The 20,063-nt window shown below is 34.7% G+C and overlaps 1 protein-coding gene across 1 annotated transcript; it reads right to left on the reverse strand.

The window, feature by feature from the left end:
- Positions 1–842: 842 nt before the first annotated feature.
- Positions 843–19,817, reverse strand: LOC118277792 (general transcription factor IIH subunit 1). Its single transcript, XM_035596726.2, has 11 exons — positions 19,371–19,817; positions 17,490–17,691; positions 16,164–16,300; positions 15,298–15,499; positions 14,584–14,689; positions 14,155–14,289; positions 13,579–13,827; positions 13,025–13,123; positions 12,110–12,236; positions 9,950–10,140; positions 843–9,380 (listed from the first exon to the last, which is right to left on the reverse strand). Exons 1-11 carry the CDS (start codon positions 19,522–19,524, stop codon positions 9,258–9,260), a joined length of 1,725 nt encoding a protein of 574 aa, XP_035452619.1. The 5' UTR covers positions 19,525–19,817; the 3' UTR covers positions 843–9,257.
- Positions 19,818–20,063: the final 246 nt, after the last annotated feature.

The following is a 20,063-nucleotide window of genomic DNA, read 5'->3' on the forward strand; positions in this document are numbered from 1 at the left end:
ATGCATAGTTTTATTCTTGCAAGGCAGCCATCATTATATATTTTATACCTGAATAGCTTCTACCACCCGGCTTCACTCGCGTTCCCGTGGGATAAAAACCGGGAAACATCTTCAAAAGTTAAAGTGTGAACTTCCATTTTTTAAGTCAGGTAACACATATAATACGTTCTGCTAAGTCTATAAAATACTGTGCTGAAAACCGCATCAAAATCAATTACGCCAAACGCGAGAAAATTGCACCCAAACATACATACTTACAGGTCAAACTGAATGGATTTTTTTTGAAAGTCGGTTTAAAATACAAATTATTTGTGATGGACTCTATTTATAAATTAATTTTCTCATTTAAAGAAACTCATTTTCATCGCAACTAACGTAGACTTTAAGTCTTGTATAGAAATGTATAACATGATTAATTATGTGTAATATTTATTTATTTTAGTAGGCAAGAAGGCTGTTTAACTCATTATAGCACTTATCGTATTCACTGTTTCTGTGTTTTGTTAAAAGCATTCGTATTTGCTTATAAGGTTCAAAATTGACTGGCACATTGAGACAAGTATGTAAATAGGTCCCTTTTCTCTAAACCTAAATGCATACGACAATAATATTCTTATAAAATGCTTTTAACAAAACAAATAAAACCTATATTTCGTTAAATTTGTAAAAAAACATATTTATAATAAATCTTTGTCAGAAACTGTTTTCTTTCACATTCATTCGCAAAATAAACTTTATTTTATTTCTAAAGTCTAAAATTGTATAAACTTAATCATCAAAGTATTGCTTGACAAAATTGGACTCTATATCGACGCACAAGGGTTTAAAGTAAAACAACAGAGTTACCGAATCATATCTTTGTATTTAAATTAAACTGAAGAACTAATAGACTAAGGAAAAATAATAATAATGAACTATTCGGTGCACGTACATGAAACAGCACGCCATTTTATTTCTATACTATTATTTTATTAGTGCACAATATTAGTAAAACACAGTACTGCTATTTACTCGACGTAATCTCAAAGAAGCAAATTCAAGCACGAAGTTGCATCTATTCAAATGTAATACATAAAAATGCGTTTTATGTTAATCGGTTTTATAGGCTTTAACGGATTTAATATTCTAGCAATCAATCCCTAGAAAAAAATAGATTATATTGTCATCAAGAGATACCACCATTCTCAGAGTCATTGAATTGCAATTGTTTTCGATAAAAAATCTAACTAAGGAGTTATTTAACACATTAGACGCCATGTCGGAAAGCGTTGTCCGACACTAGTAGAGGAATAGCCTTTAAGAGTTTTTTGTTGCCAATGAACGTTTATGGCAATTAAGTAATCATTAAATGTATCTGAGTACGGAATGTGTACCAAATATCAGATTGATCAGATGTCAGGAAAGATGTAAAAGCCTAATTAAAATATTTGACACAAACAAACGGGACAAGCTAGACATAAAACCGTTATTTCTAAAGAGCATAGAAATATCTGAAATAATAAAAATATTGTGCACTATACGACTACAACAAAAATATCCGTTTACGTATACTATCACAAATGAATAAGTTTCAAAAAATAAAACTTAATGATCAGACATTGTAAGAAGATATTGCTTCAGGAACATTTTTATTGACACCCGTTTTATTATAATTTTAGTTTTAGTTTTATAAACAATGCCAATACTAAAACAATGATAATTACTAAAGCGGCTGAAGAGTTTTGAGCCCAAATTATTTAAAAAATAGCTCAGTACCCTTTAGTACAAGTTTGCTTTATGTTTAAAATAATCAAAACGAGAGCGCTTGGCCGGCTCGACTAAACCAATTAAAATTTAAAGTAAACGGGAGCGTAATAAGGCTTGTAACATGAAACTTAACATAATTAAATACTTAGTTATCTGTATTTGTAGTAGTACGAATCATTCGATTTTTCTGATACAAAATTTTTAGCTCAAAAATTTTCAACCGCCTATTGAACTAATGATTTTTATACATACGAAAAACAATATCAATTACAAACGGGCGCATATATCTAAGAGATCTAAAAATAATTCATAATTTCAAAACTGAATATACATAATTTCGATAAGTTTAAATTTTGACACAAAATAGAAGCAACACTTGTATAGAAGACAGCATAACAAGATACCCCAATACGTTTAAACGATTTTCAAGTTTATTGCAAAGACGTATAGTTGAAAATCTTTTAAACAGTTTAAGTGCGAAAGTCTGACGTCTTAGTGCGAGTTTGATTTACGTTTAACGAGATAGAAAAGAGAAGGCGTTTCACGCTCTGATTGGTTAGTTCATTCGTAGCAGCCAATCAGCGCCGAAAGCGCCGTTTCATTTTTGTTTAACGTAAAGCAAACTCGTATTAAAGGTACTGGACTTTTTGCGGAAACATACATATTTATAAATTAACATTGTACATCTAAAATAAATATTACACTAAACAGATACTAGTGGAAGATATAACACATAATTATCGATATAAATAATTAAACTATAACACATAAGGAAGTCGATAAAAAATTATCGATACACCACATGGACGTCACAACACTACTAGTCACATTCTATTTTGTGTCGCAACGTACTAAAAACAAGGAATAAAACAATCAAATGTAATAAACGGTGTGTGATACACCTGTTAACATTAATGCTTAAAAATATCAAAATTTTCGTATTCTTTTTAACCTAAAGAACTCATGATAACAATGGCTTCATTAGGTGACTGAAAAAAGTAATAAAATGCAGTATTTTTTTTTTTTTTTTTGTATGTCATGAAGATACTCATTTTGAAGTTGGTCATAATATGACTGACTGGATTTATTAATCTACTAGCTGTGCCCGCGACTTCGTCCGCGTGGAATAGTTATTTTAGGCATTATATTTATTTTTGCAAACAACTTTCTCAGCTTCATAAATTATACCTGTTACCCACGGTTAATTTGTGCATTGAAAATTCGTGATAGCACTGGATTATGATTATATCCACACTCATTTCTATACTATATGTGTTTCCACTGTTTTCCGGAAACCTGCGCCTATAGGTTGGGTAACCGCCACCCCGGTTTGTGTTTCAGAAATAAAATTCCTAGGGTACTTTTTAGATGGGCCCGCTATATATGCGTTATAGCAGTGGTAAGTCCCCTCTATGAAGAGTGGCTTGAGAGGCGTCACGGCGTCCTCACCTACCGCCTGACGCAGGTACTTACCGGACACGGAAGTTTCGGTTGGTACCTGTTTCGAATTCGGCGGGAGGAAACACCCGGGCGTTTCGTCTGGGTGTCGTCATTGCGAGGACCGCCCGGAAGATATGGTGGAGCATACAGTGGCGGTGTGCATTGCATGTGCTGAGCATCGCCATGTCCTTAGAGATGTGAATGGCGACGGTAACCTCCCAGGTCCAGCTCTAGTTCAGGCAAAGGTGCGGAGCGAGGGGGAAAGGGACGCCGTCTCCCCCTTCTGCGAAGCAGTCATCCTAGCTAAGGATGAGGCGGAGCTCGTGAGGGAACGATCCTCATCACGCCCCAGTCGCCGCAGAAGACACTCCGGGCGTCGAGGATCGCGTGACGATCCCCGGCCACCGTAAGCGCGGGTCTGCGGACGGCGAGTAAGAGTAGCTCGTCGCCCGATCAAAACCAGACCCGTGCGTACCGTGCGTCGCGTTCTGTGCGCGCCTCAAAGAGCCAGGCCACTACAGATGGGACCCAATAGGGCTGATGCCCGATCCGGTGCTGCAGACAATGTAAAAGATTACCGGGGCCCCGGCTCAAATCAGAACGGGGTAATTTTTACACTCCTTCTCGCTTCACCCAAGGCAGGAGTAGCCAACGGATGATTTTCCCCCCTCAAAAAAAAGAAAGAGTACTTTCTAGAACAAATGTTTTCTTTCATACATAGTGACGCAAGGTTACGAAATCCTTAAGGACCATATTTTTATACCCTATCATATTTTTATGACAATAAATTGAAGAATTGGATTTTTTTGTTTGTCAAATGTTTCAGCCGATATTATTGCACTATACGTAGAATCTGGTTGTACTTTGTTAGACAGCCACAATAAAATGTGGGCGTGTGGTAAACCGCTTTTTTGCCATTCTACGCTGTAAACAAACGCTTTCAATGGTCAATGATCAAAAAATGTTTTACTTCGTTAGTAAGACTATAATTTTTTTGAGTACCTATAGTTACACCAGGCTCCGCGTCGTTCGCAAACAATGCTTCTCCTCCTGGCAGCGTCGTGTTTCGTACATCATGCGGCGCGGGTGAATTTTATATCGGAGTTATTTTAAAATTGTAATATCTTCTAAGATGTTTATTGAAGTTTAGTGATGTCAAAGACAATTTTGTTCACAATTAAATACTCTTAATGAACAACACATTTATTTCGATAAAGATTAATATTTTTTCGTTAATACAACTCTTAACAAATAATGCATTAATTTCGACCCAGTTTGATTACCACAAAAACGATTCTAATAAGTTAATCCTAAAAGATAGACATATACTGTCGCGGACTTTTTTTTAGATCATTTTAAGAGGAATAATTCTTTCATACATATAATTTTCGTATCTTGAACCATTTTCGCAGCGCACGCAACGGAAGCCCTCAGGAATTAATAAATTTCCCCCGTTTTGTCCACATTTTCCTTTATTTCTTCGCTCCTAATAGTTATAGCGTGATGTTTTATAGCCTATAGCCTTCCTCGATAAGTGGACTATCCAACACAAAAAGAATTATTCAAATCGGACCAGTAGTTCCGGAGATTAGCGCGTTCAAACAAACAAACAAACAATCAAACAAACTCTTCAGCTTTATAATATTAGTATAGATATGCCAGTTTTATTTTCCTAATTAATGAATGGACTCCAATGGCTTTCCGCGACACTAACGATATCGCCTAGCGGAAGAACTCTGCGCACGCAAATCTCCAGGCCGTGGTCGCCACTCAAGCACATTCATGGCCCATCGGCCGTCAGACACAAAAAAAAAACTAATATAGTTTAACTCGGTCATACCAAAATATCCATCCAAAAAAATAAACGCTAACATCAGCCATTGAAATCATTGACAATTTATAAAAAAAAAATCACCAAAGAAGTATGGTAACGAGACAATTTGGATACTTCCAACTTATACTAAGTAAAATAACGCGATTATTGTCGCCAATCGTTATTATTATTACATCAGTTACGTTCAATGTGGAACATTAGAGTATTAGAATGTTGCTATTATAATATAAGGTGTTTTAAAATTATCTGCCACGGCTTTAATGGGAGGTAGTGTTGTGTTTGAAGATTTCAATTGTGTGGAAATTTTGTAGATCCGGGCCAGGTAACTCAATTTGAGAACATAAAGAAGTTAAATACACATTGACTGCATAAAGTGGTTTACAAATACGCACGATGCGTTACAATAAAAACCATTGCTATCAATTGTTTTCATTGACGATGTAATGCGTACGACAAATACAGTGAAAGAGATAAGACCTCTTTCGAAACAAACTCATACGTAAATTATTTTAATGAAAAATGTATACTCATAATCGATAATTTATACTTACTATTGTAATCTTCAAACACAACACTACCTCCCATTAAAGTCGGAGCAAATAATTTTAGAACACCTTATATTTAAAATTGAAATTGTTAGCAGTCAACCCTGAATGCTATCCTAAGTTTAAAATAATGGCCAGAGCTATATACCAAATAAGCTATATTCAATTAAGAACGTAATTTGTATGAACTTCATATTTGTCACATAGGATTATTGGATACTTATATGAAGGTGGTGAAACAGTACCCTAGTATTAATTATTTTTCTCAACTATCGACAACTCTATAACCATCTCTTTTTTTCTTGTTCTCATAGAGATTTTTTCTTGTTTTCAATGTCATGTCTCTCTGGCAGATGATAGAAAAAAAAACTATTAATATTTCTACATTGATACAGGGAGGTGATATACCAAAAAATCGTTTGTTATATACTAACATAAAACACACAATCATGATCACTTTATGTATATTATTATCTGCATTTTTTTTTATTTAATGTAGTGTAAATGTTGCACTTAGCTGTACCCTTAATATGAGTTTGCTATACGTTTAAACTTTAAAGTAATCAAAACGAGAGCGCGTTCGGCGCTCTGATTGGCCGGCTTGAATAAACCAACCAATTAGAACGCCGTACGCGTTCTCATTCCGATTACTTAAGCAAACTCGTACTATGGGTACTGTGGCTGAAAGTTATCTCAATATGAGTCAAGAACAAAAATAAAAATACATAAACACAATAGATTTACCTAATAACAATCCCATTAGAGTGTACTGCTAACAATTTCAGCTTGAACACTAGTGTGGTATAAAACTGCACTAAATTGACAAAAAACAAAACAATTTTCCAAATAGTCAAAAGCCATATTGATATGTTAGCTCACAAAATGATCTCTTGGCACATATTTTTATAAGAGTTTAACATCATATTTCACAGAGTCTAGATAGCTGTTTTGAACCTAAAGAATTAAGAACGTAATTTGTATGGACTATCTGTCATATAAGTTTATCGGGTTCTTAAAAAAAAATATTAAAAGATTCACGATGGAGCTTCTTGCTCGTTCTCCTCCATTCGAAGCCACACTATGGAACGAGCACCTAGTTTCACTGACAGACAGACTGACGGACAATTCAATTAGACGTTTTAAAAGTGCTTAATTGAGGATTAATTGAAATAAATGCTTTGACTATGTGAAGGTGGTGCGATAACTCGGTGCAAATTCAATGCAGTTTTACTTTACAGCTATGCATGTGAAGTATTACAATATTCAATCAGTGCCCAAACACTTTGAAACGTAGTGAGAGAACACAATAAATTAGTACTATTCATTCAGTTAGATTTGGTTCATCAAAATGCATTTATTTTCATTCTAAATTATATTTTATTACGTACACTAAGCGGTTCTCTTTCGAACGACTGGACGATTGTGAAGTGATTTTTTTAATTATTTGTACTAGCCCTATAGTAATCTCAGTTTATTTTAGAACCAAACGAAAAAGGATTTAATGACATCAACATGTAACTAACATCACATTTAAGGTAAGCGTCCACAGGCCCGCATCGTACGCATCGCACGCAACGGATTTTAGTTTGTCTAGTATAGAAACTCATACAACTGCGTCTACTGATCCGCATTGTACGGACCGCATAATCGGCAATGCCTACATGCGATACGTACCAATGACGTCATAGGGAATGCGTACAATGCGGGCCTGTGGACGTTTACCTTTAGCAGGATTCCTTTGAAAAGAAATCGAAATATGACAATTTGATGCCAATTTCTGATACTTAATATGGTTGAATGAATTCAAAACTACTTCACCAACAGTCCAACCGCCCATAGAGTCCCAATTTACATAACTAAATGATTTAGGTATTCACAGATTATTATTTATACATAAGACAGGCATATGTACATAATTTGTTTGCCAAATACGGTTAAGATGTGACGAGAAAGTACAAATAAAAGGAGAGTGATTGTAAAAATTCAGTCTTATACACGGAGTAACTATTTACAGGGGCAGTATTGATTTACAAGCGTTCATATGTTCAGATACGATGAAATAACTTGCGCAAACATAAATTTGCACAATTTTTATAATAACTATCGTGAGACATACTAAATTAACTAAAAATGACGGTTTACTCACTTAAACCGAAATGCCCTACTAATTTCGAGTCACAGCGGAACCCTTCATCATGAACAGCGTATGCAAACGTATCCTACTCCTGCAGAGTAGGCTACGCGACGTCACCACGTCATGTTGATAATGCGCGTTCATGATGAAGAGTCCCTCTGTGACTCGACAGTAGTAGAGCTTCTTTTTCATTAAAAATAGGTGAGTAAACCGTGATTTGTAGTTCAATTTGCACAAATTTATACACCAAGAAGTTAGCGCAACACTGTAACAGTTTGCGCAACTAAGAACAGTTTTGCGCAAAGTTGCGCAAACAAGCTGTAGCCGGGACTTTAAAGCATATATGTTTTAGAATATATCGCATCGATTTTTCTGTACGTTTTTGGAACTTTCATTATGAGATTCTTAGAGCAACAGATCGTATTGAATTTTGTGCGTAATTTACATATTATATATTTACATCTAATCTAAATGCAAGTAAGGGGTAAATATAACATCTGTATTTATCAAAGGACACAAAACAATTGGGAAATAAATATATTTCCTTAATTATGCTTCAATTAAAAATATTGATAAGATTCCAATGGATAAGCTCTAAGACGATAATAATCACAATAAAAGTTTATTTAAATTCATCCGAACTATATCAGGTAGATTATCACATTCGTTTTAATATAATATTGTCTGCTTTTTCAAAAGGAATTTCAGTACCAAAGTGTATTGGGGAAAAACATAACCCTTCTTGCAGTCGGGTAATAAAAAAAGGTTATTATGCATTCGGTCTCTCGTCACATCACTAAACGTTCCTAAAACGAAATTTTCACAATTTGGTCGCGTATTTATTTATTTATTTATTATAAAAATATACCGTCAGCAGAAAAATGTTATTTATATATTTTATTTTTCATTTATTTATCACAGAAACTGTTGAGAAGCATAAATAGTAAATATTATTATTTATTTTCTAACTATTGCTTTGTTTAAATGTAATAAAGCGTGTATTCGAGTCTTTAGTACGTTTAAATTCTTAAAATGCAATGAGTATGTTCTGAAGCGTGTGTAGGTCCACAAACACTACGATATTAGCTGCTTATTTTGACATTTCAAGTGACTATTTATGATAAATAAACTAAAGAGCCACTTATTTGTTTAATTTGACTGTTATATCAGCAAGTAGAGTAAGTTTTGTGTCAAGTAACACTAATTCCTAACATTTATTTGTTATGTTACATTATTCATTATACTACACCAAAATAAAACAGGAAAGGTATTTCTAAATCTATAAGGCAACATCAAAACTAGTCATTAGGAGAAACATGACTAAATATGAACACTATAAATTGACAAAACTAGTAAAACCTCTTTTGCCACCACAAAGAAAAATTAAAAAAAAAAAGAAAACGACCAAAATAAAAAAAAAATACAATTTAATTCCTCATTCCAAGATTCCAAATTATTTAACATGGCATTAAAAAAATCGATAACAATTTTTTATTTGTTTATTTTTTATTAAAATTTTGAACTGATTCTGCTGACGGTACACGAGTATAACTTACTACTACCGCAGTTTAGCTTGGCGTTGTTGCCAGACCGCGTACTTTGCGCAAGCTGTGTCTATCATTTGATTCATATGCCGCGTCAATGTCGTTGCTAGCGGCGTTAATTCACGGAGCATTTTCTCCTGGGAACAAAAATAGGAAAGGTTGAATATAATATAAAAATAAGTCAGGTTTTCCTTCCTGACTTCCTCTCTATGCATTTTATAACAAAGAAAATTCAGGAAAACCATTATATATAATTCAGGAAAACAGGAAAGCAGGACAACAGGGAAAATCATTAGTGGCGAAACGGAGTTCGCCGGGTTTGCTAGTAACTTCTGTCATGTCTTGAGAGCCAAATACAGGAGAGGAAGTTTATAACAATACGGTAATGACAACTTAAAAAAAAATTATAAGTATTGTGGCCTTGAACTTAAAATTTCTCCTATAGCTATGTCTGAAGTTCATTTACAAACAAATTACACGCAAACATCACACTTACGCCCGAATACTGAAAAACTACTCAAATTTTAGTTGTACTTAAATCTCGCGCTATCTCTGTCATTTACAAAGATTTTGTAGGGACAAAACTATTTCAGAGCGACTTAAAATTGAGTGGCGTTTGAGTATTTGACCATTAGTCGCAGAAGTACTGTTTGCGGATCACACAAAAATTTAAAAGGTTAAAAAACTGTTTTTTAAAATCCCTTACCTCAAAAGGCCTCAATTTCACATTCCTAAATCTGAGCAGTGCTTCGTAGAACTTCTCTGCTTTAGCGGTGGCGTCCTCCGTGTCGGTAGCGGCGCCGGGCTGAGGGAAACAGCGCCATAGTTCGCGGAGCAACTCGCCGCCTGATAGGTAGATACGGTGTAGTTCTGACTTCACGTCTGGAGGTATTAATTCTGAAAGGAAATTTGGAGTTATTGTTTATTGAGTTTCCTTGTCTATCCATGGTGTTTTTTAAGTGTGAATTGCTATTGAGACAGAGAGGTACAATTTTATGTTTCATTTCAAACTTAAAGTTATCTTACACTAAAGATTTTTTCAAAAATATTTGTAAACAACTTTTTAAACTTTGATATGTTGCTTACGAGTAGTAAGTTTCATTAAAATGGGTTCAGTAGTTTTGACTTCAAAATTCGTGTCGTAAATGCTCTCAATTGGAGGAGAGAGTAAGAGTACTAGAGGACTATTCAATTGCCATTGGTAACAATTTTTGAGTGTTTCTTTCAAAATAATTAAAACAAACCAATTTTCGAAATGTTCCATAAAAGACATCCAATGCAATACATATAGAGAATACAATCCCGGGATCCCGAATCTCGGGATCCCGGGATCCCGGCCGTTTTCTTGTCCCGAAAATCCCGGGACTGTACTTGGCTAATCTCGGGATTTTTAGGATTGACATTAAAGGAAAAGTTACAGCTGGAAATTGATAAGAGTATGAATTCCCCAGATCCTGAAGTACAAATACAAAATGAATCAGGGTTGGCAAATAGTATTAGACGTGAAATGAGCCTGTTCGAAAATGGAGGAACTCGTGGATATCACTTAGAAATAGCAAATAAATATCTAATGTCTATTCCTCCAACCAGCGTAGAACCTGAGCGAGCGTTTTCAGCTGCTGCTTATATTGGCAATAAACTACGAAGCAGGCTTGGAAGTGAAACGTTGGATGCTTTGATATTCCTGCGATTGTATTTTTGAAATTCTAATTAGTTTTGTTGTGTTGTCTTTTGTCAATTTTCGTTTCGTACTGTATTGTGTTGTGATGTGATTTATATTGTGCAACGATATTAAAATCATTTTTTTTAAATAACTCAAGTTCTGTTTTCATTTGAGCCCAATTAGAAACCACAAAGTCTAATCCCGGGATAGCCCCGGGATCCCGGGATTACACATTTAAAATCCCGTAATCCCGGGATTGAAAAACATGCTCGGGATTGTATTCTCTAAATACATATTAACCGCCGTACTCAGACATTTAATGATTAATTAACCTATTCCTTAGTAACGATATTGTATCGAAAACAATTGCTAAGGACTGGGTTAAGTAACCATTGAGACTCTGAGTACGATGGTAAGACTTTATGATATATAAACTGTGTATACTTTTATTTTATCATTTATTTATGTTTATTATTTTTGTAATCGGTGCAAATACAGTGTAGTCCCTTTAGTACGACTTCGCATATAGCGACCAACCGTTTTTAGCGACGAAAGTTTAGGCATTTGTTTGGTTTTAGTATAAACTTGCATTAATAGACATTCGTTTATTACGACTCCGCTTACAACGACCAACCGCTTTTAACGACCGAATTTCACACATAATTGTCCGGTTACAACGACAAAACGACGAGCGTTGCCGTGTTTACAAATAATTCATAGAAAATAATGAAATAAATGATTAGCTATCTCAACTATCGCCCCGCGCGACGCCTCTGATTGGAAATTGACTGTTTATTTTATGGCAGTACGTATTTGTAGGTAAATCCAAGTGACGCGATAAAACGCGAATAAATCCAGAAATAAACAAAAATTACAGACCATTTGCATTAAATGTAAAGTTGTTAGAATAGATTTACACTTCCATATAAGAAAGCGGTACATTATGTACGTACATTACACATCCTTACATAATTTGAATAATTAATAAATAACTATTTTGATCAAAATTAGTTTTTTTTTATCTGCTCATCACCTAAACGGGCATATAACTGTAATATCTGTTATATAAAAAAAAACTTTTTTCTGTTCGTTTAATACGACTTCCGGTTAGTACGACGTAATGTCACCGGTCCCTTGGTAGTCGTTATAACCGGATTCTACTGTAAATGCAAATAATGATTTTCTTTCTTTCTATATACTCACGTGCCATAGACGCGGCCTGGTGATGCCTCATGAGTGCCCCGCCCGGACTGAGCTCCCCGAGCGCACCGACACACGCGCTCGCACTCACGCGCACCGGCCGCTGGCACTGCTGACCGCTTGACCAAGCCTGTATCATGGCGATCATAGCTTTCAATATTTCATTTGACGACAAGGGTATGTTGATGTTATAATAAGTTTCGCGAGTTATACTGAATTAATTTTATTATGCTATCTAATTATTCAAATGAAAATGTCTTTTATTTTCGAAAGTTTTGTATTTGGAAGATAGAAGAATTTATAATAACTTTCGTGAGACATATTAAATTAATTATTATGTTATTGGCTTACTCAAATTACTTTTTGAAGTGGAACTTGACTAGTTTCAAGCCATGCTAGAGGCTCATACTCATGAAGCAGATTGATCTTCAACTTTAATTTCTTACAAATTAACTATAGTCTATTCACTTCTGCAATCGAACATTCCACAGTTGGAAGTAATTTTCTATATACAGATGCGTCCGATATAATCAATTTATATTTATATTTAACAACAGCTAATGTTCAAAGACTACCATCCAAATTTACCTAGAGCTTCGTAATACATATATGTCATTTTTATTACAAAGCATACCCCAAAAATAAACTTATTTTACTTCTGTCTAATGTTATTGTGCATAGATTATAATTAATAACAATTTGTATATCAAAAACAATAACAATTAGGACATAAACCATTACCTTTCTTACTTATTATGGAAACAAATTATCTAATGATTAACAGTTACCATATTACGATACATTACAGTAATTAGACTAATCACCGCATTACTAATACTAAAGTATAAATAAATAAATAAAACATAATATTATATTATACTACAGTTTAGGGATAGATTTAACTGACGTATGACGTACCTGACATATCGAAGAGAGCGCTGATAGAGGAGGCGCATTGTGTGTATGTGTGTGAGTTTGCTGCGACTGACTCGACGGGCCTAGGAGGTATCTTTCTATCTGTAAGTATAAAATATAATTGTATTTTTTTATATAACCTGTAATTTATTAAATCTTTATTAGTTATTTGCGACTTCGCGAGTAATGAGCAACGATTATCGTTTTTTTTCCTCAATATTAGTATGGAGTACGGAGTTGTTATCCGTGAATGGTAATAGGGATCTTTAACACAATTTCCCCCTTACCCCTCCCCCCTTCCCAATCTCTTCATTCCCCGAATTCCTAAGTTCCTGGGCGGCAGCGATTGTTTACTATGTTGATGCGCCTGCTCGTTTACCGGCTTATACCATAAAAAAACCGAAGTAGAATAGAGTACAACAGTTAGATTGGATTAGAAGAGTAGAGTAAAAATATAAAATATTGCTGAAAAAATACTTCATCCGAACATAACACCTCCTTCATTTTAAAAGTCGGTAAATATTCACAAAGGAGAAGAGTCAGAAGTTCTATCTCACCTTTGACAATTTCAATTCCTGCGCATCCTCATTACCCGGTTTATCTTCTAGATCTTCATAATGTATCTTCTCTAATATTCTCTTCTTCTTGTCCGGCGCTTCTGTACTACTGTCTTCTGCTGTTCTCTTCTCTGCTACACCATTTGATTCTTTCACACCGTTCTCGACAACTTTGTTGTTATTTGTCGTTTTACTACTTGTGTTATTATTATTATTACTAGAATTTGTTTTATGACTAGCTTTGAGCACCTGGAAGAGAGATAATAGGAGAATTTCAATAGGAGTTTTTGTAGCAAGCAAATTTCATTAGCACGCGCGCTTAAAATTGCAAAATACCTATTAGTCTTTTGATGAACGCCTCGCTGCTAACAGTTGATCATAAGGCGCGCGCGAAATTTTGTTGTTTTGTTATAGTGATAAAAATAAAACTAATGAGTATACAAAAAAGTTTCTTTGGGAAAGTTGTTTGTAAACATGAGTACAATCACGTGTTTAAATATCGTTCACTAATTATTTGTCACCCTATACCAACTAAATAAGATTACTTTTTCTTTAGCAAGAGATATAGTAACAAACCATAATAGAATGTTGATTGAACCGCTTGATCATGTTTCTGTGTATAGACGCGTTGTCTCCCTTCTCCTTCTCTGGCGCTATTTCATCTTCTGATGGCAGTAAGGGGATGTTTTCCGTGAACTGTGGGAGGTCGACCTGGAAGGAGCAAGTTTTTGTTACTGATTATATGGTAGTGATTAGGTTTAGGTTTATTAGGTCTGTAATAACACGCAGGCTACTTTTTGTCCTACGGAATCTGGAGCTGCGGACTACCTAGCGAGTTTACCGGGGCTCCGGCTCGAAAAGCAGGAGTAGGGACGGGGTGGTTTTTAGTCAGTAGGAGTCTGACACTCCCTCTCGCCTCGCCCAAGGCGGGAGAAGACATTGAATGATTTGTCACCTTTAAAAAAAATGGACTCTTTATTTGGACATTTAGAGATAGAAACTTACTGTGAGATCTAGAGTAGTGTGTTTCATAGCTGAGGCAATGGCTTGGTCATCCAATTTGGCACATTCTCCAAACAAATCTTTACTAGACGATGAGGCAATGCGGTCTCTGAAAGTAAAAGTACCATTTAATTTTAACAACTACATCAAAATCGATCTCAAAGCATTTATTTCAATTAATCCTTAATTAGGCACTTTTGAAACGTCAAATTGAATTGACCGTCAGACTATCTGTCAGAGAAGCTAGGTGCTCATTCCAAAGTGTAGCTTCTATTTTGTACTATACTTTTGAAATGTGATTTTACATGGATAGAAAGTCCCAACGTTCAACTATTGAACAGTATTCCATCAGGCAACATGATCATGTCGAAGGATCCTACCTTTTCGAAGGTTAGGGAACATGACACGCTGCTACCTAAGTTAGGTAGGTCCCTAATTCACGCGACGTCTTGCGTGAGCGATCGAGAAGCGAACGCGAAGCGGTGCGAAGATATGCGAATTCAACGCTATGCGGTGTGACCAAGTCAATTGATCGCTCTCCGCATCTCACGTAGGCCACGTCAATAGATTTTGACTCTCTTTTGTTTTCGTGGTGCGGCGCACTGCTATGCGTTCGCTTCTAGATCGCTCACCCATTAGGAAACATCACAAACTGCTCCCTAAATTAAATACGAAATGAAAACAAGGGAAATCTATACATATGTAAATAAAACTAACCTATGAAAATAATGAGATTGAAAAAACTTAGTCCAAAACTCTGCTTCAGTCATTTTATTCGGTACATAATCAACGTGTTTCTTTCTGACGGCAGGATACGTTTTAAATATGGCGTCTATTATGTCCTGGGTGAGGTTGTATTTTAATCCGTTACAACCGTCCGTCTGTGGCTGGATATCCGCTAAAAATGCTCCAGACACACCTGCGTAAAAAGAAAAGAAAAAAGATTAAATAGATATATTTTTTGGGTAACACTGACTACTGAGTGGAGCCCAATAGGAAATGGAGGGACGAACTCGAGGTGAACTCGAACTCGAATGGTCCTTATTTATGCAGTAAACCGGTGATCGCGGAGCTGGTCACAAATCCCTGATACCTTATGTATATTAATTATTATGTTATCGGCTTACTCACGTACTGTTTTGACGAGGAACTCGACTAGTTTCAAGCCATGCTAGAGGCTCATATTCATGAGCAGCATTCCGCGACACACGACGCGGCGATTGTCGCGGTGCTACTCATGTATATTCTATAAACACTAACTTTCTATATGTCTTCGATCCACCTAAAACTGAAATAACTCGACATCTATAACAAGGATTGGCCACAAATAGCTTTACAATAGAAAGGAGTAAAAAAAGGTAAGGAGCCTTTGCCCTGTGGATAGCTATTATACAGTTCAATCATAATCATATAAAAAAAATCAGTTGGTTTATTGGTAAATGCGAGACTTGCAAGACTCTTGCTGGGCAATACTAATAGTGAGTAATTTGTCGATTTGGTTGTTATGAAAAGTACATTTTTATGTATACAATAAGATGTTCTTTCCAGGGGTCTGCTAATAGATTATAGAAAGATGAACATACCAGCCTCCTGCTTAATATTATTAGATTCCGTATACGTTTTGAGTGTGGGTGTGTTCCAGTACTCTTCACTATTTATCACCTTCGATATCACCAAGTCTTCATATAAATGCTTCAATGTAGGATGTAACGATAATAGTCTGAAATATAAAGATTCATTTAAAACATACTCATAAGATAAAGACACAAAGGACAAAGGAAGATGCCCAAAAAGTTTGAGGCCTTTTGTACATAACAAGTCTGCTGCTATTTGCCACATAATGGTTACAATTTTTATGATACTGAGAATTTCCTTATCGAAAGTAATTTAGCTAATGATCAATTAACCAAAACTATTAATAAGCAGCCAAAATACAGTAGAGTTTTAATTTCAACAATATACTTTGGATGTCTTTAATTTTCTAAGTAAAATCATCATCATCATCTTCATCAACAGCTTATAAGTGGCTACTGCTGACCAAAGACGTCTTCTCACACAGAGACATAAAATAAAATATTATTATATTATATTTAGAAAACTTAATGAGCTCTAAACATCACATAATACAACCATAACATAATTTACAAGTCATAACCCACAATTTGTGACGCAGTAAACTATGAATACTTTTTTTAAAACATATTTGCATTACACTACAAACACACATTTCCATGCAATGTCAAGGAAAGGTTACAAAATGTTATTCTGCTATTATTAACCTAAACACCACATTCTGAATTTGGCTCAGTTACAAGGCATGATTAACCAATGTTCTCAAAAGAAATGTAAACATCTGGATTTCATTAACAATTTAAGTTTATAATGGCTATAAATTGACTCTGAATTAAACTATTTCTCTTCCTCGCTGAATCATAAATGTCTGTGCACTTATCTCATGATGAAAACACAATAATTAAATACTTTTTTCATCATCATAGCAGCTATGAGGCATTCACTACTGTACATGGGTCATGGAAGTCATTGGGATCCTAATGACTTCAAGATCGGCCAGTTAAATTATACTTTGTTTGGCAGTTATATATATCCGAGTAGGATCAATGAATGAAATAATGTATAAGATAGGTCATAATGCTATTTAGTATGTACATTCATAACTTCACGCCTGTCTCCCATTGGGGTAGGCAGAGACAATGGATTGCCAATTGCTACAAATCTTACGTACCTCTTTCACTTCATCAACAGTCATCAGTCTTTTCATGCATTAATATCAATGAAAACTCTGATATACATGCATTCTTGTACCTACTATAACATAAAAACTTATAACTGTTGGGAGACATTAAAATAATTATTTAGGTAGTTAAGCCATAAAATCTTATACAACTTACTTAGATTTCATCTCTAACTCTTCATCAATCTGTCTCTTAAACTTTGGCAGTAAGTTTTGCAGCAGCATCTTAACTTGATCCCTGTCTTTAGCCTGTGCCTCCGCACCAGCAGGGTTGACGAAGTGGAACGTAGAACATGTCCCATCGTGTAACACCACTTGTAATTGAACTTTTGCTTTACCCGCTGGGGATATTTTTTGTGCTGAAATAAAAAGCAAATGGTATAGATAAGGACACTGAGACCCACATTGGGTTTTCAATAAGAGTAAACATTTTTATTGTAAAACTTTTAACAGAGACTGGAAAGTAGCATACACAAAGCCAGGCAGCCGGTTGGCCAGTCACCGCGCCAGCCGGGCAGTCAATGATAGACTCTAATAGTCCGGTGTCTAAACCATGACACATGTTTTGTATGCATTATTACAAAAGTAAATTAAGAAAGAAGCTGAATATAGTATTTATTATAACAAGAAAAAAAATATAATAATGGCAAATATAATATTCCAAAATAACATTCAGGAAAAAAGAGGATTCTTATCTCAGTAATCTAATAACTAGGTGCTGAAAATGCTTTATCAAATCAATTGAGAACTTAAGAAACTAAGACATAAGCTTCAAAATGCAAAAATGTATTGATTTACAAATACATTAAGATGTTTGATGGATGGTCATGGTGCAATGAAGAATGAAAATAGATTACAGAACATTAATCTTTTCATAGTATTAACTGAAATAGGTACTATTCATTTTACTTTAATACAAGAATAGGTAATATGACTAGAGGTAAACTTAGATAGAAATATTAAGCACTAGTAGGAAAAAATCTAGATGTATGCAGTTGTTATTTATGATACTGAAGAACTGATCTAATATTAATCTGTTGAAAATGAATGAGAATAGATATTGCTACTAATATTATCCTATTCAAATAGTAGTTGATTTCTTTCAAGAACACTTATTAAAGAACTAGAATTAAAATTTGCTTTCTACGGAGATCTAACATTGGCATTGATAGTTTAACATCATCTCACATGTAATTTATTTTGTAACATAAAAAGGTTTTGCTTTTAACATACAATTACACTTTTGGCAATCAATCTATTAATTGTTGCACTTATCATCAAATAAAATACTTTAACAAATATTACATTGAACTCTACAATATAAAATTTAAAATGAATCTGACTGTAGTAACATCTTTTGTCAGTACAAAGGAGAAACTGAGAGGAGCAACTGATTTCAATGATTAGATTTTATGAGTCAATAAGAAAATCTGTGTGTGATGACATGAAAAAAGTAATAACGATAGTGGTCTCTAACCTAACAAGAATGATATAAAAGTGGCCCTTGACCAGAAAACTTTGAAAACCCCTGCCAAAGATAGATGATATACCTAAATCTCCATACAATATTCAAAAGTTGAATATAAGTATTGTAAGTAGTATGTTGTGATCATGTGATCGCAACATTTTATGTGCGCGAAACAAACAATCTACAATTTAAAATATCACCGACGATGATGACAGATACTATGCTATATGCCAATAGATAAAACACTCAATACTATTGACATTGTGAAGTATTTATTAATGCTATGTAGTATGTAGTCTATACTTGTTTTTTTAATATAGTATGTATACAAGTTGCATGAAGTACCTAAGTACATAGATGACATGCTTAGTGGTAGAGGTGATGTAGAATAACAATCTATGTAATGCAATATCTGGCAAGTGATACACAAACAGCTTGTTTCTACATATTCAGCTATAAGGGATACATGGACAACAGAAATTAAGTATTTATAAGAGTTATATTTTCTTGATTTTATGTTCAAGTAATATGTTACATTAGAGGAGGTATAATGAAGTTTGTAGTACTTACTTTTAATGTCAGCATATTTATGTGATACAGCAACGGTGTCCCTGTTTTCTAACATCCATGCTAACCTTTGGTTCATAACATACAAAGTGCCATCACCTTTCTTGAACCTCACGTAGCTAACGCTGAGCAATACGTCCTCGGAAGACGTAGTCATCTTCAAACTTCACCGCTCGACCCACAATACCCACAGATTTATCATCAAAAAGTTATTTAAAAAGCCAAAACTCAGCTTCTAGTCTTCCAATCCCTACGTGAAAATTTTTCTTCAATACAATCAACTTTTCATATTGTCTGGCACTATTTCGCGTACGAATGTATGAAATTATCGTATTTATTTGAGTTTCAACGTTTATCTCAAGTATAAAAACGAAGAATTAAGATATTCTATCTACAAAAATCATATCACAGTCCGTCGACCATTAGAGGATTTGACAAACTGTCAGGTACTTTTTTTTTTCAAGTTTCAACCTGTTCGGAGTATTCACCATAAATACCACGAAAACCATAGATACCACGTGGGAGATTGTAGCGGTAGCTCAAGAAACTTACTAAACTTTTTGAAAAACATTGGATTTTTATTTAATTTTAATGCAATAGCGTATTGATAGGTTTGCGAGAAAATAAACCGAATTTCCTGGTCTGTTTGGCGTTTGGCAGTTTAAAAGATAAAAATGCCGGTAGATGTATTCTATT

The sequence above is a fragment of the Spodoptera frugiperda genome, chromosome 18 (genome assembly GCF_023101765.2).
Source record: "Spodoptera frugiperda isolate SF20-4 chromosome 18, AGI-APGP_CSIRO_Sfru_2.0, whole genome shotgun sequence".
NCBI lineage: Eukaryota > Metazoa > Arthropoda > Insecta > Lepidoptera > Noctuidae > Spodoptera > Spodoptera frugiperda.